Consider the following 23,442-nt stretch of genomic DNA (forward strand, 5'->3'; position numbering starts at 1 on the left):
AAAAATATTTAATTTTTGAATTAAAAAGAACTCAAATAAAATAGTTAGATAGATTATTTAGTTTTCTTATCATAAATTAATTGCTACTGTTTTCAAATAATTAAATAAAAAATAACTTTTATTTTTTTTCTATTTAAGAAAGCCAATAATGAATTATAAAATATAAAAAGGTTATTTAATCAAATCCAAATATGTAAAGAACCTATTTAACATTAAAGAATTTTCTCTAAATTGATTAGTTATGGATTTTTGAATCAAGATAGATATTTATCTATTTAAACACTCATAAATTAAATTTTTTCGTTTAAAAAAATTATTTTATATTCAAATTTTTACTTTTATTAAATTTAAAGATTGAGAAAAATATTTTTAATAATTAAAAAAATTTAAGTAATTTTCTTTTTTATTGTTTTATGGATTTTCGAAACCCTCAAATTAATTCAAGTGTTAATTTTTGAAGATTTATAATGTATATTTATTTTTATTAAATAAATAATTTAGTTAAATGTTATTATAAATTAAAAAATAATTTAAATTTATAAATATGAAAGCTAAAAATTGATTAATACTTGCATACACACACATCTGAATATATATATTTACATTTAAAATATTTTTATAATCACAATTCTTCATTAACTACTTATTAATTCTCTTCATTTTTTACAGGCTCATCAGAATTTTCTTTTTTGTTATTTTAATAGCAAAGTTTATATAGGCAATTTGTGAGTTTAATAGCTTTTTCATTAACTAAATGAGGGAGGGCAGCTTCAATATCATAAATACATTACTCTGTTTCTCCTGTACATGTTTTCAATTTATTTAGGTCTTCAGAACATTCTTCGTCACAGTCATCAGCAAGTTTATAACATTTTTCAGGGTCAGTGAGAGCATTTTTGACACAAAGGAATTCTTCGTTTTCATTTTTACTTCTTTGTTTTTCAATTTACTCTTATTGCTTTTCTAAATTTTCCATGATATTTTTTTATATCAATTCCATATCTGCTAAAGGTTATCCTCCAAACATACCACAAACTTCATCAAAACATTTTATTAATTCTAAATTTTTAGGATGCTCTGCTCTTTTTTATCCTAATTTGAAACATTCAATATCAAAATCACTATCATTTAATGGCATTTAGCAATCATTAAATAATAGATTGAATTCGGCTCCACACTCTTTTATTCCAAAGCATTCTTATAACTGCTTGTGGCATTAGCCATGTTCTTCATTAGTAGAATCATCTATACATCCTCTTAATTAAAGATTATTTATAGCATAACTTTATCCTATCAATACAAGATAAATAACTATCAACAATTTTATTCTGCTCATACTTAAATCTTATTCTTAATTTATTTTGTAAAATAATTAAAATATCTTTTTTTGATTTATATTTTTGATGAAATATATTCAAAATTTTTAAGAGGATGGCTGTTATTAAATGACAATTTTTCTGTACGTGTTATTATTTAGTAAAGATATTAGATATAAATTCTTTTATATCTAAAATCTTTTACATTTTATATGAAAGATTTTTTTTATCTTTCATTGTAAATTTCATTTTAATTTCTTGATTTACCACCATATTGCCTAATTTAATTTATAAATGATAAAGCCTTTTTTTAAAAAAAAAAATAAATTTTTAAACTAGATTTTATATTCGTTTGCTTGTTTAAATTATTATTAATTTTTAATTATCAAAAATTTATATTTTGAATCTAATAACAACAAAGATAACTTAAAAAGTTGTAATATAAGTAAAGCGTAAAGTAGAAAATAGATAAAAAAAGAGTTACTAAATGGATAACTATGAAAATTTGAATAATTAAATAGAATAGTAATAGATGAATAGTTAACAATAAAATATAGATGATTAAGTTGTTTAAAAGCAAGAGGAAGATGAATATAATGATGAAAATAATCTTGAAACTTTAAATAAGGTTGATAAATTATAAAATGTTATGAATAAAGCTTTAGAGATAGTTGGTTTATACAAAAATGAAATTGATGAATTAAAAAGTAAGATAGGTGATATGAAAGAAATAATTCTACAAAGAGATTAGTAAGATAAAGAAAGAGCTATTCCTATAATTAACCAACTATCTTTAATTTATCGAGAAGAATTTAGTAAATTAATAGATGAAAATAAGTAGTTAGAAAACGAATTAGCCACAGCTATTAAAGAAAAAGAAGAAGTTGTGGAATAGATTTATTCTTGCGTTGATAAAATTAGACTGCTCGAAGGATAAGTATTTAAAGGAGACATACCTCCTTACTAAAAGAAAAAATTATTAGAACAATAATAATAGTAATCGAATTTACATTTAGTTGATAGTAAAGCATAACAATAATGAATGTTATAATGTTAAAATAGTTTAGAAATATTGAAATTTTTATAATAAAAACAAATTAAATTTTTCAATATTAAAATTTCAGTTTCAACTTAAAATAATTTATCTAATATTAAATACTTTAAAATGCATGTTTTATAATATTTTTAATTATTTACTCTAATATTATTTTTTAAGCTGAAACATTAGTGTATTTATTTATGTTAGTAATAAGCTATAAATTTATCAATTATTTTATTTAAAATAATTCATTTTTATAAATTCATTTCTATCAATCGTTATAAATAAAAAATAAAGTTATTATAAAAAATTTATTTTTAACTTTAAAAATTGCCTTTTTTAAATCAAATTTATTTTTTTCATTTAATTACATAATAAGTAATTTTGAAATTTTGTTCAAATTAAATATCAGTATTTTTCCTTAAGCTTCTCGCTACATATTAATGAAATTAATACAAATATTATCCTAGATTTAAATAGACTAATCTAGATAGTTTATATATTTGTATTTATAACACAGTGCGTGCATGCGTAATATAAACATTTTTAAAATAATATATGTTTATTTTTATTAATAAAAATTTCTCAATCTATTTCAAAATAAAAGAGTTTTTTTTTATACATGTATAAATAAAAGTATTTTAATTTAAAAATATCTTTTTTTATTTGATACATTATAAAAGTTTGTAAAATTAATGAAAAATATACAATTTAATAAAACTTAATCAAGATTTAATAGATTTTTTAGTTTTTAAAATCACAACCTAGCCTAGATTATCAAATAAAAAATAATTAAATTAAAAATTAAGAAAAACACTTGAGCCAAACAAAAATCTTGAAAAAAGTAGAAGTAAAATGGATGCAAATAATTATTAATAAATAAATAATGTTGGAGAAATACAAGATGGTTAGTTTTTTGTAGATGAATATGGATAAAAATTTTTGTAAAAAACTTTTGATTAATAAAATATCAAAAAAAGAATATTCTTACATAAAAATTACTCAGGAAGAGCTTTGCATTAAATGAAAGTTAAATACAGACTTATACAACTATAAAACTAATAATCAACCAATTTAAAAACCAATTTAAAAGCTGTTATTGAATCTGTAGAAGATACATATAGTGAAATCAAACCTCTAATCGGATTCTTTTCTCACACTCCTAAAAGACCTAGTATCGACTTTAATCTTTAATCAAAATAGCTAGGAAAGACAAACTTAAAAAAGGTTTACTTTTTCCCTTTGTAAATAAACTATCCTACAATGGTTTTAGAGTTGGATTAGTCTTCTTAAACTTGTTAAAGTGGAGATATCTTTAAATATTATTATATTGTGAAGGTTATTGACTGGCCTGAAAGGCTTTCTAGAGAAGGTCCTTTAGTAGAAATTATAGATAAAAAAGGAATGTTATATGATTAAGAAAGTGATTGCTAGGCTTTATTAGAGTCATTAAACATGAACATTACTATCTCAAGAGAAGAAAAAGAGGAGGTTGATAAAATAGTCAAGAATCACTAAATTTCATTTTAAAAAAATAAGAATTCAAAAGAATACGAAAGTCTAAATGTTTTTACTATAGATTAACAAGGAGCTTAAGCCTTTGACGATGCGTTTTCTTTTTAAAAAATAAATTCATAAATACTTGAATAAGAAATTAAATTGGCTAAGCAACCAAAAATAATTTAAATAGTTTAGAATTAACCAATTAAAGAGAAGGATAAAAACAAAAAAGTTAAAAATGGTAAAAAAGCTAAGAAGGGAGATATTTGTGTAAAAAAAACAATTTATTTAGAGTTTAATCATAATCAAAGTGAAGCTAGATAAAAATAATAAGAACCTAGCTAAAGCATTGAAGAATAAAAAGATATAGATTAAACTATCAAATAATAATAAATTAAAGAGCCAGAAGAATAAAAGCAATCAGAACCAGAATAAGAAGATACTGAATGTAGTAGAAAAATATTTAAACTTGGTATCCATGTTGCTGATTTATCTTAAAGTATTAAAAAGGATACACCACTGTACAAGGCTTTGGAGAAAAGAGGATAAAGTATTTATGTTCCACTAGGAAAAAATAAAAGCTTTGTCAAGCATATGTTACACAGAAAGCTTATTTAGATCTTCTCTTTAAAGACTGGAGAAAAAAAGTAAGCTAAAAGTTTATTTATCTGTATAGAAAAGGGCTAAAATAACTAATTCATCTTTCATTGGGATTCTTTAAGACTTGAAAACTCCATCATTGAAAGTAAATAAAACTATTATTATGAAGAATTCGATTCCTACTTGAAAGATAATAAGTAAAATATAAGTGATCTTTTTAAAGATGATCATGATGAAGAAGAAGTGAGATCAGATTATGATGACGAAGATGATGCAATTGATCCTCATGAAACAGAATCGAACACTAAAAATAAGAGCTTAATTTTAACTAACGAGGAATTTCTAAGTTTCTTTAACCTCGGAGGTTAGCTATTCTAATAGAGAATATAGAAAGGTTAAAAGGCATTCTAAGAAGAAGATACAGAAAAATGTAAATTCTTATCATCAAAGTTGGTTGAAGAGTTAATGGTTTTTTATAATCAATCTATTTCGAGATAAGTTTTAGTAAGTTAATAGATCTTTTAAGGTTAGAATGATATTGAAAAAAAAATATAAGTGCTCAATAAAGAAGCAAAATAGATGAAAAAGTCAATAAAAAGTAATAAAAACTTAATCGAAAATAAAATAAAGAGAGAAAAAAAAGTTATTAAAACTAATAAAAAGTCTATTGACACTCTTCGTAAAAACATTAAGCTTACTATAGAGAAAATAAAAAATAGCCCTAAAAATCTTATGGACTATGAAAATTTAATATCTACAAATTAAAAAAAGATTGAAGAACTCAATAAATAAATTGAATAAATCAGAATCATGGAAGAAAGCGAGTTTATGCAAGAATTTAATAAAAAGAAAAAGAAAAGAGATCAAAAAAAGGCAGTAATTTAATAAGAAAATAGCTTTTAAGAAATAGAGAATGAATAATTATCAGATTCTTACCCAAATTAACTCTCGTAACTTCCTTAAGAATAATTAGGAGATAATTTACCATCAGAGCAATTCGAAGAGGCAAAAATTTTAGAAGGAGAGCAAGATATTATTTAAAGTAAATTTTTTAATAATCTTAAATAATTTTTTAGATAGCCTATGCCTCCAATACTATTATTATTTAAAAAAAAATTACCCCCTTTTTTTTTACGAGTTACAAATTTATTTAATTAAGTTTTAAAATAAAAATTTTAATAAGCAGTTAGTGATAAAAGTGATGACAGTGATGAAGAAAGTGATAAAAGTTATGAAAGCGATGGAGAAAGTGATAAAAGTTATGACAGTGATGATGAAAGTGATATTAAATCAGATGCCACATTACAAAATAACAATTAAGTGCAGAATGACTCAGATAATATTTATACAGCTTTAAAAAAACGCTTAAATTAGTAGTTAAAAAACTTAAATACGCAATAAGAATAATTAGATGAAGAATTAAACAATTTAGATTTTAAAAAAAATTCCAATAAATATGAAGAAGCAAAATAATCAATTTATGTAACTCTAGATCATTACAAGAAAAAATGTGAATAAGCTGGATTTAATAACCTAAAGTATGATTCCCTCTTAGAATTTTAATCATCGATTGATAAATTAAAATAGGCTAAAATAACTCCAATAATTAAAACTTATTTGATCTTTGAAAAAAGAAAAATAGTTAGATAATTAAATGAATACTTCGCCATTTGTGATAATGAAAAAAAATAAAAAGTGTAACTTGATTAGAAAATCTAGTAAAAAATATAATAAAAATCAAAGATTATCAAAAAAATTAAAGATATTTAAGACAGAATAAAGTAAGCTGAAAAGAGTGAAGAAGAGTAAAAAATTAAAGATTTAGAGCTATAAAACCAAGAAAAAATAGAAGTTGAAGAAGAAATATAAAGTGACGATAATTAAATGGAAATAATACCTTAAATTTAAATTGAGGATTAAGAAAAATCATTTAGTCAAGATGAGGATGAGGATGAGGATAATATTAATATAGCTTAATTAAAAGAAAAAAAAATCAATTAACTTTAAAAATAAATTAAACATAAACAAAAAGAAATTTAAAAAATTTAAAAATAAATTCCAAATGAAAGTAAAATTTAAGAACTTAATTCAAACTTGGAAACATACTAAAAATAATCAGAAAAACTAAAAGAATAAATCAAAACTTAAGAAATCTAGATTGATGATCTCAAAAAATAATTAGACGAGCTTAAGTCAGAAATTTAAAAAATAAATTAAAATATAGAAGACGAGCAAAAAAATTTCTAATAATAACTTAAAAAAGATATTCAGGAAAATTACAAATATTTTGATATAACACCTGAATCTGAAAAATATTTATCCCTAACTAGTCCTATAAGAAAGTTTAATGATATTTAAGCTTAGTAATTCATAGAGAATTATTTGAATACAAAATTTTCTAAAGAATTTGATTAAGAATACAGAGAAATAATTAAATCAAAGCAAACTAATAATAAGATAAAAAATCAAGTGGCTTAATTCTTAGAAAAAGCCTAAAAAATAAAAAATTGCAGAAAAATGATTCTTCAAGCTCAATTTGATGAATCAGAAATTCTTCAAATTAATTCAAAAATTATTTATAAATTCATTATCTATGATTTCTTTTTGCCTAAATAAAGGCAAATTGTCTAGCTGAGAAATGATAAAGATAGACCCTAGTTATAATAAATTTTTTCAATATGGAATGGTTAAATTTAAACTAGATAATCTCTTCCTTATAATTACACTGTTGCAATTGCTACTAAAAATAATATCAGGCTAATAAATTTAGATTTTTGAAAAAATAAATAATCTTTTCAAAAATATTTCATTTTTAAAATGATTTAAATTTTTGTAAATGTTTATCTGTTTTTATATCTTATTATTTTATTAGTTTTAAATAAATTTTATCTAAATTATTTTTAAAATATTTAAAGATAATTAACTGGTGTTTTTTATAAAATAAAAAATGATTTAAATTTATTATTAATATTAAGATTTTTTTGAAATTTTTATTATTTTTTGTATTGATAGAATTTTGTTTAATGTTAAAAATATTTAATGTTTAAAAATAAAATCAACTTATAATTCTAGGAAGTAGTTTGTTTGTTGATTAATTAGCTTAGCTACTTATATATTTATTTTTTCTATTATGGTATTTTCTTAGCTACTACTTTTTTAATAAACTCTATATATTTTAAGATTTTTATTACTACTATGTATACTATCTAAACTTTCTATTTATTATTACATTTACTATTACTAATCTTTCTACATTAATTAAGTAATACTTAAATTTAATATTTCCAAGTATAAATAATTAAAATAAAATTTGTATCAATTTATATTATTTTTATAATCAATGCATTCTTTTTGTAAAAATCCTTTTTATTTTTGTTCATTTTTTTTCTGGCTTTACTTAGCTATTAATCTTATTCAATTTCCATTACTTTTACAAAATTTAATAAAAGTAAGTGTCTAAAATTTATGTTTTTTAATTATAATAATTCAATCACGAAAAGTCCAAAGATATATTTTTATTAAAAAGAGGTAAGGAGAACAAGAATATAAAAACAAAGCTTTTTGAATCAATAGTTTCATCATAAATAGTTGGGATGCAAGTAGATTACTTTGAAAGTCAATATATAGTATAGTATATGTGTGGAATAAACATTTTGAAATAAGTATATCAGAATAAATATCTATTTTATAGAAAATAAAAGTATTTTACTTTTATGTTCATAAATTAAAAGTATTTTATATTTTCAGTAGTAAAAAAAAAGTATTTTAATTTTGTGTTTTAATTAGAAATTGTCTTTTTTATATGATAAAAGTTAGTAAAATGAATGAAAAATAGACAATTTAATCAATTTTAATCAACATTTGATAGATTTTATCGATTTAAAAGCACTGTGATCATTATTTCAAATATAACTAAATTAAAAATTAAGAAAAATACTTGATTAAAAATATCCAACAAAAATCTTAAAAAAAGTAGAAGAAAAATGAATCAAAGAAATAGGAACTAGTAATAATATGTTGAAAATAATAGAAATAATTATAACATGAGAAACTAGCCATATAGAAATAATAATAACTAGATAAATAAGGTAGGAGAAATACAAAATGGTTAGTTTTTTGTAGATGAATTTGGATAAAAATTTTTGTAAAAAATTGATAATTAAATGAATATCAGAAAAAGAATATTCTTACATAAAAATGACTCAGGAAGAGCCTTGCACGAAATGAAAGTTAAATACAGTCTTGTAGAAACATAAAACTAATAATCAACTAATTTAAAAGCTGTTATTGAATCTGTAGAAGATACATATAGTGAAATCAAACCTCTAATCGGATTCTTTTCTAACACTCCTAATAGACCTAGTATAGACTTTGATCTTTAATCAAGATAGCTAGGATACGCAAACTTAAAAAAGGTTTACTTTTTCCCTTTGTAAATAAACTATCCTACAATGGTTTTAGAGTTGGATTAGTCTTCTTAAACTTGTTAAAGTGGAGATATCTTTAAATATTATTATATTGTGAAGGTTATTGACTGGCCTGAAAGGCTTTCCAGAGAAGGTCCTTTAGTAGAAATTATAGATTAAAAAGGAATGTTATATGATTAAGAAAGTGATTGCTAGGCTTTATTAGAGTCATTAAACATGAATAGTACTATCTCAAGCGAAGAAAAAAAGTATGTTGATAAAATAGTCAAGAATCACTAAAATGCATTTTAAAATAATAATAATTCAAAAGAATTTAAAAATATAAATGCTTTTACTATAGATTAACAAGGAACTTAAGCCTTTGACGATGCGTTTTCTTTTTAAAAAATCAGCACAAAAATTCTTGAATAAGAAATTTAATTGGCTAAGCAACCAAAAAAAATTTAAAAAACATAGAATTAACCAATTCAAGAGAAGGGTAAAAACGCAAAAGGCAAAAATGGTAAATAAGGTAAGTAGAAAGAGATTTATGTAGTAAAATAGGCAGATAATTAAGAGCCTAATCAAAATGAAAGTGGAACTAAATAAGAATAATAAGAACCAAACTAAAGTATTGAAGAATAAAAAGAAGTTGATTAAACAGTTAAATAATAATAAATTTAAGAGCCAGAAGAATAAAAGCAATCAGAACCAGAATAAGAAGATACTGAATGCAGTAGAAAAATATTTAAACTTGGTATCCATATTGCAGATCTATCTTAAAGTATTCAAAAAGATACACCATTGTACAAGGCTTTGGAAAAAAGAGGTTAAAGTATTTATGTCCCACTAGGAAAAAATAAAAGCTTTGTCAAACATATGCTAGACAGAAAGCTTGTTTAAATCTTCTCATTAAAGGCTGGAGAAAAAAAGTAAGCTAAAAGTTTATTTATCTGCATAGAAAAGGACTAAAATAATTAATTCATCTTTCATTGGGATTCTTTAAGACTTGAAAACTCCATTATTGAAAGTAAATAAAATTATTACTATGAAGAATTCGATTCCTACTTGAAAGATAAAAAGCAAAGTATAAATGAGCTTTTTAAAGATGATGATGATGAAGAAGTGAGCTCAGATAGTGATGAAGAAGATGATGGAATATAAACTCATGAAGCTGAATCGAACCCTAAAAATAAGAGCTTAATTTTAACTAACGAGGAATTTCTAACTTTCTTTAATCTTGGAGGTTAGCTATTCTAATAGAGAATATAGAAAGGTTAAAAGGCATTCTAAGAAGAATTTACAGAAAAATGTAAATTCTTATCATCAAAGTTGGTTGAAGAGTTAATGGTTTTTTACAATCAATCTATTTCGAGATAAATACAAGTAAGTTAATAGATCTTTAAAGGTTAGAAGGATATTGAAAAAAAATTAGAAGTGCTATAAAAAGAAGCAAAATAGATGAAAAAGTCAATAGAAACTGATTAAACCTAAATCTCTAATAAAATAAAGAAACAATAGAAAGTTCTTGCAACTAGTAAAAAGTCTATTGATACTCTTCGTAAAAACATTAAACTTACTGAATAGAAAATAAAAAATAACCCTAAAACTCTTAAAGAATATGAAAATAAAATATCTACAAATTAAAAAAAGATTGAAGAACTCAAAAATTAAATTGAATAGATAAGCATCATGGAAGAAAGCTAGTTTGAGTAAGAATTTAATAAAAACAAAAAGAAAGGAGCTCAAAAAAAAGCAGAAATTTAATAACAAAACTGCTATGAAGAATTAGAGAAGGAATAATTATCAGATTCTAGCCAAAATTAAATCTTACTTTCTTAAGGATAATTAGGAGATAATTTACGCTCAGAGAAATTAGTTGATCAAAATATTTTACAAGGAGAGGAAGATATTCAACCTTTTTCAAGTAAATTTTTTATTAATTTTAAATAATTTTTTACCTATACTCCAATGCCATTTTTATTAGGATAAAAATAAAATTTACCCCCCTTTTTATGATTTACAAATTTATTTAATTAAGTTTTAAAATAAAAATTTTAATAAGCAGGTAGTGATAAAAGTGATGACAGCGATGAAGAAAGTGATACTGAGTCCAAAGACACATTACAAAATAACAATGAAATGCAGAATGACTCAGGAAATATTTATACAGCTTTAAAAAAACGCTTAAATTAGTAGTTACAAAACTTAAATAAGCAATTAGAATAATTAGATAAAGAATTAAACAATTTAGATTAACAAAAAATTTCTAATAAAAACGAAGAAGCAAAAAAATCAATTAAAGATACTCTAAATTACTACAAAAATAAATGTGAACAAGTCGGATTTAATAACCTAAAGTACGATTCCCTCTTAGAATTTTAATCATCAATTGATAAATTAAAATATGCTAAAATAACTCCAATAATTAAAACTTATTTGTTATTTGAAAAAAGAAAAATAGTTAGATAATTAAATCAATACTTCGCCATTTGCGATGATGAAAAAAAAGAATAAGAGTAACTTCATTAGAAAATCTAGTAAAAAAAAGATCAAAAATCAAAGATTAGCAAAGACATTAAAGCCATTTAAGATAGAATAATTTAAGCTGAAAAGAGTGAAGAGGAGCAAAAATTTAAAGATTCAGAGCTATAACACCAAGAATAAATAAATGTTGAAGAAGAAATATTTAGTGAAGATGATTAAACGGAAACAAGATCTTAAATTTCAATTGAAGATTTAGAAAAATCATTTACCCACGATAATGATAATATTAAAATAGCCTCATTAAAATAAAGAAAAATCAATTAGCTTTAACAATAAATAAAGCAAAAAGAAAATGAAATTTTAAAAATTTAGAAATAAATAAGTTCAAACGACAGTAAAATTTAAGAACTTAATTCAAGCTTGGAAAAATACCAAAAATAATCTGAAAAACTAGAAGAATAAATCAAAACTTAAGACATCTAGATCAATGATCTCAAAAAATAATTAGACGAGCTTAAGTCAGAAATTTTAAAAATAGATTAAAATATAAAAGATGAGTAAAAAAACCTCTTAAAATAACTTGAAAAAGATGTTAATGAAAATTACAAATATTTTGATTTATCACCTGAATCTGAGAAATATTTATCCTTAACTAGTCCTATAAGAAAGTTTAATGATATTTAAGCTTAGTAATTCATAGACGATTATTTGAAAACAGATTTTTCTAAAGAATTTGATGTGGAATACAGTAAAATAATTAAATCAAAGCAAACTACTAATAAGATAAAGAATCAAGTGGCTAAATTCTTAGAAAAAGCCTAAAAAATAAAAAATTGCAGAAAAATGATTCGCCAAGCTCAATAAGGTAAAAAATAAGATGAAAAATAAGAAATTCTTCAAATTAATTCCAAAATTATTTCTAAATTCATTATCTATGATTTCTTCTTGCCTAAATAAATGCAAATTGTCTAGCTGAAAAATGATAAAAATAGACCCTAGTTATAAGAAGTTTTTTCAATATGGAATGGTGAAATTTAAGCAAAATATTCTCTTCCCTATGATTACACTGTTGCAAACGCCATTAAAAATAATATCAAGCTAACAAATTTAGATTTTTGAAAAAATAAAAAATATTTTCTATATTATTTCATTTTTAAAATGATTTAAATTTTTGTAAATGTTTGTTTTAACATCTAAGTTATTTAAATAAATTTTTTCTAAATTATTTTTAAAATATTTAAACATACTTCACAGACGTTTTTTTATAAAATAATATATAATTTAAACTTATAATTAATATTTTAAGATTTTTTAAAAATTTTTCATATTTTTTTGTAATAGTTTCATCAAAAATAGTTGGGATGCAAGTAGATTGCTTTCAAAGTCAATATAAAGTACAGTATATGTGCGAAATAAACATTTTGAAATAAGTATATCAGAAAAAATATCTATTTTATAGAAAAATAAAAGTATTTTACTTTAATATTAATAAATTAAAAGTATTTTTTTTTTCTTTTGTAAAATAAAAGTATTTTAATTTTATTTAATTAAAAATTGTCTAGTTTATTTGATAAAAGTTTGTAAAATTAATGAAAAATAGGCAACTTAACAAATTTTAATAAGCATATTATAGATTTTATTGATTTTAAAAGCAATGTGATCATTAAATCGAATATAACTAAATTAAAAATTAAGAAAAATACTTAATTAAAAAACCAACAAAAATCTTGAAAAAAGTAGAAGAAGAAAAATGAATTAAAGATATAATAACTAGTAATAATATTTTAAAAATAATAGAAATTAATATAACAATAGGAACTAGCCATATAGGAATAATAATCACTATATATCTAAAGTAGGAGAAATACAAGATGGTTAGTTTTTTGTAGATGAATTAGGATAAAAATTTGTATAAAAAATTGATCATTAAATAAATATCAGAAAAAGAATATTCTTACATAAAAACGACTCAGGAAGAGCTTTGCATGAAATGAAAGTTAAATATAGTCTTGTAGAAATATAAACCTAATAATAAACAAATTTAAAAGCTGTAATCGAATCTGTAGAAGATAAATATAGTGAAATCAAACCTCTAATCGGATTCTTTTCTGACACTCCTAAAAGACCTAGTATCGACTTTAATCTTTAATCAAAATAGCTAGGATAGACAAACTTAAAAAAGGTTTACTTTTTCCCTTTGTAAATAAACTATCCTACAATGGTTTTAGAGTTGGATTAGTCTTCTTAAACTTGTAAAAGTGGAGATATCTTTAAGTATTATTATATTGTGAAAGTTATTGACTGGCCTGAAAGGCTTTCTAAAGAAGGTCCTTTAGTAGAAATAGTAGATAAAAAAGGAATGCTATATGATTAAGAAAGTGATTGCTAGGCTTTGTTAGAGTCATTCAATATGAATAGTACTATCTCAAGTTAAGAAAGAAATTATGTTGATAAAATAGTCAATAATCACTAAAATGACTTTTAAAATAATAATAATTCAAAAGAATTTGAAAATCTAAATGTTTTTACTATAGATCAGCAAGGAACTTAAGCCTTTGACGATGCGTTTTCATTTTAAAAAATCAACTCAAAGATACTTGAATAAGAAATTAAATTGGCTAAGCAACCAAAAAAAATTTAAAAAGCTGAGAATGAACCAGTTTAAGTTTACTAGAGGGTTAAAAACAAAAAAAGTAAAAATACTAAAAAATGTATGAACGAAGATATTTAAGCAGTAGAACAGGCAAATAATTAAGAGCTGATTCTAAATGATAATGGAGTTAGATAAGAATAATAAGAACCTAGCTAAAGCATCGAAGAATAAAAAGAAATAGATTAAACAATCAAATAATAATAAATTAAAGAGCCAGAAGAATAAAAGCAATCAGAACCAGAATAAGAAGATACTGAATGCAGCAGAAAAATATTTAAACTTGGTATCCATATTGCTGATCTATCTTAAAGTATTATAAAGGATACACCATTGTACAAGGTTTTGGAGAAAAGAGGATAAAGTATTTATGTCCCACTAGGAAAAAATAAAAGCTTTATCAAGCATATGCTAGACAGAAGACTTGTTTAGATCTTCTCATTAAAGGCTGGAGAAAAAAAGTAAGCTAAAAGTTTATTTATCTGCATAGAAAAGGACTAAAATAATTAATTCATCTTTCATTGGGATTCTTTAAGACTTGAAGACTCCATTATTTAAAGCAAGTAAAATTATTACTATCATGAATTCGATTCATACTTGAAAGATAATAAATAAAATATTACTGAGCTTTTTAAAGATGATGATGAAGAAATTATTAGCTCAGATAGTGATGACGAAGATGATGAAATTGATACTCATGAAAAAGAATTAAACCCAATAAATAAGAGCTTAATTCTAACAAAAGAGGAATTTTTAGCTTTCTTTAATCTTGGAGGTTAGCTATTTTAATAGAGAATATAGAAAGGTTAAAAGGCATTCTAAGAAGAATTTACAGAAAAAAGTAAATTCTTATCATCTAAGTTAGTTGAAGAGTTAATGGTTTTTTACAATCAATCTATTTCAAGATAAATATAAGTAAGTCAATAAATCTTTAAAGGTTAGAATGATATTGAATAAAAATTAAAAGTGCTCAAAAAAGAAGCATAATAGATGAAAAAGTCAATAGAAACTAATTAAATATAAATCTCTAATAAAATAAAAAAACAGTAGAAAGTTCTTTAAACTAATAAAAAGTCTTTTGCTACTCTTCATAAAAATATTGAGCTTACTGAAATGAAAATAAATAATAACCCTAAAACTCTTAAGGAATATGAAAATAAAATAACTAAAAATTAAAAAAAGATTGAAGAACTCAAAAATTAAATTGAATAGATCAGCAGCATGGAAGAAAGCTAGTTTGAGTAAGAATATAATAAAAACAAAAAGAAAGAAGCTCAAACATAGGCAAAAATTTAATAAAAAAAATGCTATGAAGTAATAGAGAAGGAATAGTTATCAGATTCTGACCCGGATTAACTTACTTAAGAATAATCAGAAGATAATTTACAGTCGGAGTAATTAGTAGAGAATCAGATGCAAAATAATTTAAATGGGGAATTTAATTTACAATTATTTCAAAATCCAATTTTTAATTATAAATTTTAACCTATGAATTTTGATAAAATTTCGTTTAATCCAAATTTGTTTTAACCCCCTTTTAAGTACGGATAATTATTTCTCAACTCAAAGTAAATACATAAATAAGAAGATAATGATGAAAGTAGTGACTTTGATGAAAAAAGTGAAACTGAATCCAAAGATAAAAGTATTTTTTAACAATAGCCTAGGACTCTGATGCCTATACCTTAGTTTAATTAAAAATATGTTTAACCCCCTTTTAAGTGCGGAGAATTTTTTCCTATCTCAAAGTAAATACATAAATAAGAAGATAATGATGAAAGTAGTGACTTTGATGAAAAAAGTGAAACTGAATCCAAAGATAAAAGTATTTTTTAACAATAGCCTAGGACTCTGATGCCTATACCTTAGTTTAATTAAAAATATCTTTAACCCCATTTTAAGTACGGATAATTTTTTCTCAACTCAAAGTAAATACATAAATAAGAAGATAATGATGAAAGTAGTGACTTTGATGAAAAAAGTGAAACTGAATCCAAAGATAAAAGTATTTTTTAATAATAGCCTATGCCTTTTGAGATACATTAGTTTAATTCAAATTATGTTTAACCCCCTTTTAAGTACGGATAATTTTTTCTCAACTCAAAGTAAATACATAAATAAGAAGATAATGATGAAAGTAGTGACTTTGATGAAGAAAGTAAAACTGAATCCAAAGATAAAAGGATTTTTTAACAATAGCCTACGACTCTTATGATACCTTAGTTTAATTAAAAATATGTTTAACCCCATCTTAAGTACGGATAATTTTTTTTCAACTCAAAGTAAATACGTAAATAAGAAGATAATGATGAAAGTAGTGACTTTGATGAAGAAAGTGAAACTGAATCCATAGATACATTATCAAATGACTATCAAAATCAGAATGATTCAGGAAATATTTACACAACCTTAAAAAAACGCTTAAATTTGTAGTTATAAAACTTAAATAAGCAATTAGAATAATTAGATAAAGAATTAAAAAATTTAGCTTAACAAAAGATTTACAATAAATATGAAGAAGCAAAAAAATCTATAAAAGATACTCTAAATCACTACAAAAATAATTGTGAGCAAGCTGGATTTAATAACATAAAGTTCGATTCCCTCTTAGAATTTTAATCATCAATTGAATAATTAAAATATACTTAAATAACTCCAATAATTAAAGCTTATTTAATCTTTGAAAAAAGAAAAATAGTTAGATAATTAAATCAATACTTCGCCATGTGCGATGATGAAAAAAAAGAGTAATAGTAACTTAATTAGAAAATCTAGTAAAAAAAAGATCAAAAAGAAAAGATTATCAAAGACATTATAGCTATTTAAGACAGAATAGCTTAATTTGAAAAGAGTGAAGAGGCACAAAAAATTAAAGATTTAGAGCTATAAAACCAAGAATAAATCGAAGTTGAAGAAGATTAATTTAGTGAAGATAATTAAACGGAAACAAGATCTTAAATTTCTATTGATGATTTAGATAAATCATTTACCCATGATAATGATAATATTTAAAAAGTTTCATTAAAAGAAAGAAAAATCAATTTACTTAAACAATAAATTAAACAAAAAGAAAATGAAATTTAAAAAATTTAGAAATTAGTAAGTTCAAATGAAAGTAGAATTTAATAACTCATTTCAAGCTTGGAAAATAACTAAAAATAATTTGAAAAACTAGAAGAATTAATAAAAACTTAAGATATCTAGATCAATGATCTTATGAAATAATTATAGGAGGTTGAGTCAGAAATTAAAAAAATAAATTAAAATATAAAAGATGAGTAAATAAATCTCTAAAAATAACTTGAAAAAGATGTTAATGAAAATTACAAATATTTTGATTTATCACCAGAATCAGAGAAATATTTATCCTTAACTAGTCCTATAAGAAAGTTTAATGATATTTAAGCTTAGTAATTCATAGACAATTATTTGAAAACAGATTTTTCAGAAGAATTTGATAAAGAATATAGCAAAATAATTAAATCAAAGCAAGCTACTAATAAGATAAAAAATCAAGTGGCTAAATTCTTAGAAAAAGCCTAAAAAATAAAAAATTGCAGAAAAATGATTCTTCAAGCTTATTAAGGTAAATTAGATGAAGAATCAGATATTCTTCAAATTAATTCAAAAATTATTTCTAAATATGTTTACTATGATTTCTTCTTGCCTAAATAAAGACAAATTATCTAGCTAAAAATTGATAAAAATAAACCATAGCTCTAATAAATTTTTTCAATATGGAAAGGTTAAATCTAAGCTAAATATTCTCTTCCTTATGATTACACTGTTGCAATAGCCAAAAATGAAATATATCTAATAAATTTAGATTTTTGAACAAAATAAATAATATTTTCTAAAATATTTAATTTTTAAAATGTGTTTAAATTTTTAAAAATGTTTATCTGTTTTAATATCTTAATTATTTAAATAGTTTTAAATAAATTTTATTTATATTATTTTTAATATATTTAAACATAATTCACTGGTATTTTTTTATAAAATAATAAATGTTTTAAATAAATAATTGATAATTAATATTTAAGATTTTTTTTAAAATTTTTATATTATTTTTTAGATAGAATTTTGTTTAATATTAAAAATATTTATTATTCAAAATAAAATCAAGTTATAATTCTAGGAAATAGTTTATTTGTTAATTAATTAGCTTAGCTACAAATGTATTTATTTTTTCTTTTATGGTATTTCCTTAGCTACTGCTTTTTTAATAAACTCTAAGAGATTTTAAGATTTTTGTTAATGTATTATTAAGATTTGTTGATTAATTAAAATCTAAATTAAATTTCTATAAAAGTAGAACTAATAAAATGAGGTTTGATAAAAAGAGGGGTAGAAGCTAAAATGACCGCAATTATTCAAGTGAAAATAAGTTTAAAAGGTAAAATAACTTCGATTACAAATCTTAAAGCTATTAGAACAATGCTTAACTAAGTAGATCTTATTCACAAAAATCAGGAAGAAAAAATATGAGCTATGAGCCTTAAGCAAGAAATACTAATAGATCTTCTTCTTCTTCATCATCATCACTAAACGACTAGTAGTTTAATAGGGAATCCCAATTCTATGAAAGAAGACTTTTGTATGAGTTAATGGACTAAAATAAAAAACAAAATAAACATTTTAACAGCATGCCTTAGCAAAGATAGAATGAAAACAAAGTAGAAAGAGACATATTTAGGGAGAGGAAGAACATTTGTACTGTCTAGACTGAAAGAAGTTAAACTTAAAAGAGGAATGAGTAAATTTAAGGTAAAGGATAGATTAAATAGCCTTTTTACGATACATCAGATCATAGAAACTAAAAACATTTTACGCATGACAAATAACATACTTTAAGGAAAAAAGATTAGAATAATTTTATTGAAAATAAAATACCTTTTTAGCGAGATATCCTTCATGTAGAAGATTAGAAAGTTGGTATTTTCATAGTTGATGAGCTAGGCACTAAGTTTGTTAAAGAAGAAAGTGATGGTGCTTATATAAAGGATCGAATTTTTGTTAATGAAAATAAAACTTCAAGAGCCATTCATTCTAGCAGAGTTATTTTTAAGATCATTTAGTCTAATTAAAAAGGAAACAACAAAACTATAATAGAATATGAGCATTAAAAACCCAAATGTAAAAAGGCTTAAATATTAGAAGTAATCAAGTATCCTGAAAATTTAGATAATTTAGTTGGATTTTTTGGAGAGTTTTCTCGTTTGCCTGAAAAACCAGAAATAGATTTTGGAATAAAAAATAAATCATTTAATTATTAAAATAAAGAATTATTTTATTTTTATCCTTTAGATAATAGATACCCTAAAATGATTTTAAAATTAAAAAATGCTTAGCACCTATATCCTGGAGGAGAACTCTTTAAGAAGTATTTTAGAGTGAAGTTCCTTGAATGGCCTGAGGAATACACTGAATATGGGCCTTTGATTGAGATTTTGGAACCTTTAGGTTATCTTTATGATGAGGTTAGTGATATTCAAGCACTTTTTTACTCTTATAATTGTAATTTTGAATAAATTCAATCAGAAGAACTTTATATTCAAAAGGCTATTGAACAATACAAGCATTTTATTAATAATAAAAACGATTATTAATTGTACTAGAATGAAAAAATATTTACTGTTGATTAAATTGGTGCATTTGCATTTGATGATGCGATTTCAATAGAAAAAATTTCTCATTTAGAGTTTGAGAACCAGAAATAAAAGCATTTCTCTCTCTATAAAAATAGTCTTTCTTAAAATTCACAAGGCTACTGTTAAGAGATTACAAAAATGATAGAAGATTAAAATTAAATTAATCCTTGCAAGCAATCTTATTATAAAATAGGTGTGCATATTACAGATTTCTCAATGTGCATAGAAAAAGGTACAGTCTTTTTTTAGGGATTAGAAAATAGAAAATAAAGTATCTATTTAGAAGTAAGTGAAGGTAAACAATTTGTTAAGCATATGCTTCATAGAGATTTGATTGATCAGTTTTCTATGAAAAAAGGTGAATTAAGACTTGCAAAATCTATCTTTTTTTGTGTGGCGATTGATGAATTTAATGAGTTGAAAGTTGAATGGGATTCTTTGACAATAGAAAACACAAAAATCATTATATAGCAAAATTATTTTTACAATGAGTTTGATCATCTTTGTAATATAGATAAAGAAATTTATAGCCTATATAAAGAAGAATTTGATTCAGACTTAAAATACTCAAATCAAATATTGAATGGTTTTAACGAAAAAACTTTAATAATTACGTAGGAAGAAGCGTAAGTTTTGCTAAAAGTTGGAGCACATCTATTTAAATTAAGAGAAGAAAAAGGCTAAAAGGCTTTTCAAAGTGATAAAACAAAAACAAGTAAAAGATTCATTAGCTCTAAAATGATTGAAGAGTTAATGGTTTTATATAATTAATCTATTTCAAGATATCTTCATATTTTGCATCATATTAATAGTAAATAAGGAGATATTAAAAATAATATTAACTTCCTAAGTGTCTAATTAGAAAAGAACATCAGTTTGATCAAGAAAAATAAAGCTTTGCTTTCACAAAGTCTATATAACTTACAAAGAAAATATTTACTAACAAAAAATAATATTTTGTACTTTGAAATACTTGAATTGTAGAAGTCTGATAATTTCAAAAATTTTACTCTAAATATTTCAGATTCAATCAGTTAAAGCTAAATTGATTCAGTAAATATTTTTATGCCAAAAGATAATAAATAAGGAGATGAATTAGATGAGTTAGATTATATGAAGAGCCACAGCGTGGCAAATAATAAGAACTAACTACTCTTTAAATCAGAAAGTGAAAGCTTTATAAATAGCTGCAATTTGCTTGAAATTATAACTGAAAGTGGTGAGAATGAAGAAGAAGAAGAAGAGTTAGTTAATCCATTTACTATTAAAAAAGACTATTTAATTTAAAAAGTTGAAGAAATTAAAATCTTAATTCAAAAACTTTAAAAAGAGATTGATACAATAATTTTGTAGCAAAGTAATATTGGTTAAAACAATAAAATAAAAATTAGCTATTTAAAGTAGGTTGATTACTTTAAGAATTAGTGTTTATAGGTAGGATTTTACAATTTCAAGTACTCAACCCTCTAGGAATTTTAAGCATCGATTAGTTTACTAAAAAATGATACCTCTTTAAATCCAATTATGAAAAAGTACTTATTGCACAAAAAATAATAAATTCTTAATGATCTTTAATTGTACTTTTAAATTTGTCAAAAGGAAACTAATTAAGTTTAGAAGCTTTATTTGTAAGTTTAATAGTCAAAAGATTAAATAGCGAAGCTTCTTAGAGATTAAATTTCTACTTAAGAAAATATAAACAAAATTTAAGTATAAGAAATATAATTTAATCTGTAGAAATAATAAGATAGCAAAAAAAGTATCTTGAAAAGCATTAAAATTTAGAATGATATTAAAGATGAAAAAAGAGATGACTTTACTATAAACGATTTAACCCTCCCTTAAAATTAATTGCTATCAAAATAAGAATAAAATTATTTGAATTTTGAAGAATGTTACAGTATTGAATAAAAATACTAATCATAAAAAGATATTATGTTGCAAGACCTAAACTTATATTAAAATGAAATAAATTGCTTGAATGAATAAATTTAGGAACTTGATTAACAAATAGAAACCTTAAAAGAAGATTTTAAGTAACAAGAAATCTAATGTTAAATTAGAGTACAAAATGACGCATACGAGCTATATAAACTCCTAGACATTGCCCCAGGGTCAGATAAATATGTTTCAGCCACTAGCCCTCTTAGAAAATTTAATGATCTTATTGTCTAGAAATTCTTAAATCTTTATTTCCAAGATAAATAGAACATAGAATTTTAAAAAGAATATAGCTATTTGATATTCTAGAAGTAGTAGAATACAAAACAAAAAAATGAAATCAAAAAGTTTAAAGAGAAAATTGAGAAATTAAAGACAGCCAGAAACATGCTATTTAAGGGTTTTCTAGAAGGAAAGACTATCTAAAAAAAAGAAACTGTTTTGTAAGTAAATCATATTTAGGGATTTGAAGAAGGAGATTGCTACATATTTTTTTTACCTGATGAAATATAATCTACAAGATTTATCTCTAAAACTAGGAGTCAAATTCACTCTAAAAACTTTACTCTATGGGATGGAACAATAGTTGCACATAATCACCTTCCCTATAACATTTATTTGGCAAGCGTTTCAACAAAAGAACAGGATAAAGATGTTTTTATAACATTAAATTAAAAATGAAAAATAAATCAGTAAAAATCCTTTTTGAAACAGATATTATTTTAAAAATTTGTTTAATTGATTTTATTTTCAAAAAATATAAAAAATTTAACAATATTTTATTAAATAAAGATAGAATGAGTTTCTGTTTAGAAGACAATCGTAAGAAATTATAATTAAGTTGGTAGAAATTAAAAATATTTTGCTTGTCCGATATATTTTAAAACTGTTATTATTCAATACTATCACAAATTTAATGAAAGATATTTATCAATAAGCTTTTATCATTTTAAAATTTTAATTTAATTTAATTTTATTTTAGTACAAGAAAATCAATCAAAAATTTTTTTTTTTTTTAATAATCTATAAATTAATTACTAACATAGACAAAATTATTAAGGTTTTTTATTACTGAATTTATATACACTTTAAAATTGTGTATTTTAAATTTAATGAGAGATACTGTAGATTCTAAAAATTTAAAACACATCCTATTATTTGCAAAAAAATTTTCAAAAAAACTTAAATTTTCAAAACATCAAAGCCAATTAATATATGAAATGCAGCTTAAAATACAAAATTTACAGTATATAGTTATAAAAGGTTAAAAATTAAAATTTTTTTGGTTACATTGTTAAAAATTAAATAAAAAATTTTATTTTCTCATTTATCAATTAAAGGATTTATAACCTAATTGTTTTACATCTTTTTTGGAAATCAAAAATCTATTTATTATCATTTCATATTTATTTTATCTAAATACATTACTTTTGATTTTTTTACCACTCTAAAATTTATAGTTATTTAATCCAATTTTAACTCCATACAAATAAATAATTAGTTAATTTATTTTAAGTAGACTATTGTTTCATTAGTATTTATTGGTTGACAATAAGTAGTAATCAAAAAATTCAATTCCTTTATTTATAAAAGATTAAAGACAAATATAAGTAGTAACTCTATAACCATATGAATAAATTTTTAATCATTAATATATGTATTTTTATAAGTGATATTTAAAGTATTAGAGACTTAATCAGCTTAAGATCCATGTATCTTTCTTTCACTTTTGTATATTTTTTATATTTTGATAAGAAAATAATAAATAATAATAACATTAAATAACAAAATAAACTAATAGATTATGAAGAAATTAAGCTAAGTATTTATTGTGCTAGTAATTTTTTAGGCT

General features: G+C 22.4%; 6 protein-coding genes across 6 annotated transcripts; 5 read left to right on the forward strand and 1 right to left on the reverse strand. All coding sequences in view use genetic code 6, as the record gives it.

Moving 5' to 3' along the window:
• Positions 1–622: 622 nt before the first annotated feature.
• Positions 623–1,336, reverse strand: TTHERM_00520890 (hypothetical protein; the record flags this gene model as incomplete). The annotated part of the gene is made up of 1 exon (XM_001014366.2): positions 623–1,336. One exon carries the CDS (start codon positions 1,334–1,336, stop codon positions 623–625), a length of 714 nt encoding a protein of 237 aa, XP_001014366.2.
• Positions 1,337–1,725: 389 nt separating this feature from the next.
• On the forward strand, positions 1,726–2,358 carry TTHERM_00520900 (hypothetical protein; the record flags this gene model as incomplete). The annotated part of the gene is made up of 1 exon (XM_001014367.2): positions 1,726–2,358. Exon 1 carries the CDS (start codon positions 1,804–1,806, stop codon positions 2,356–2,358), a length of 555 nt encoding a protein of 184 aa, XP_001014367.1. The 5' UTR covers positions 1,726–1,803.
• Positions 2,359–3,210: 852 nt separating this feature from the next.
• TTHERM_00520910 (RNB-like protein) lies at positions 3,211–7,233 on the forward strand (the record flags this gene model as incomplete). Its single annotated transcript, XM_001014368.2, has 2 exons — positions 3,211–5,497; positions 5,639–7,233. 2 exons carry the CDS (start codon positions 3,211–3,213, stop codon positions 7,231–7,233), a joined length of 3,882 nt encoding a protein of 1,293 aa, XP_001014368.2.
• A 1,205-nt stretch (positions 7,234–8,438) lies between these two features.
• Positions 8,439–12,467, forward strand: TTHERM_00520920 (RNB-like protein; the record flags this gene model as incomplete). The annotated part of the gene is made up of 2 exons (XM_001014369.1): positions 8,439–10,788; positions 10,930–12,467. 2 exons carry the CDS (start codon positions 8,439–8,441, stop codon positions 12,465–12,467), a joined length of 3,888 nt encoding a protein of 1,295 aa, XP_001014369.1.
• A 631-nt stretch (positions 12,468–13,098) lies between these two features.
• On the forward strand, positions 13,099–17,896 carry TTHERM_00520930 (RNB-like protein; the record flags this gene model as incomplete). The annotated part of the gene is made up of 1 exon (XM_001014370.4): positions 13,099–17,896. One exon carries the CDS (start codon positions 13,099–13,101, stop codon positions 17,830–17,832), a length of 4,734 nt encoding a protein of 1,577 aa, XP_001014370.4. The 3' UTR covers positions 17,833–17,896.
• A 370-nt stretch (positions 17,897–18,266) lies between these two features.
• TTHERM_00520940 (RNB-like protein) lies at positions 18,267–22,271 on the forward strand (the record flags this gene model as incomplete). Its single annotated transcript, XM_001014371.3, has 1 exon — positions 18,267–22,271. The coding sequence occupies exon 1, from the start codon at positions 18,324–18,326 to the stop codon at positions 22,269–22,271; it is 3,948 nt and encodes a 1,315-aa protein (XP_001014371.1). The 5' UTR covers positions 18,267–18,323.
• Positions 22,272–23,442: the final 1,171 nt, after the last annotated feature.

Source organism: Tetrahymena thermophila (assembly GCF_000189635.1).
Source record: "Tetrahymena thermophila SB210 genomic scaffold scf_8254664, whole genome shotgun sequence".
Taxonomy (NCBI): Eukaryota; Ciliophora; class Oligohymenophorea; order Hymenostomatida; family Tetrahymenidae; genus Tetrahymena; species Tetrahymena thermophila.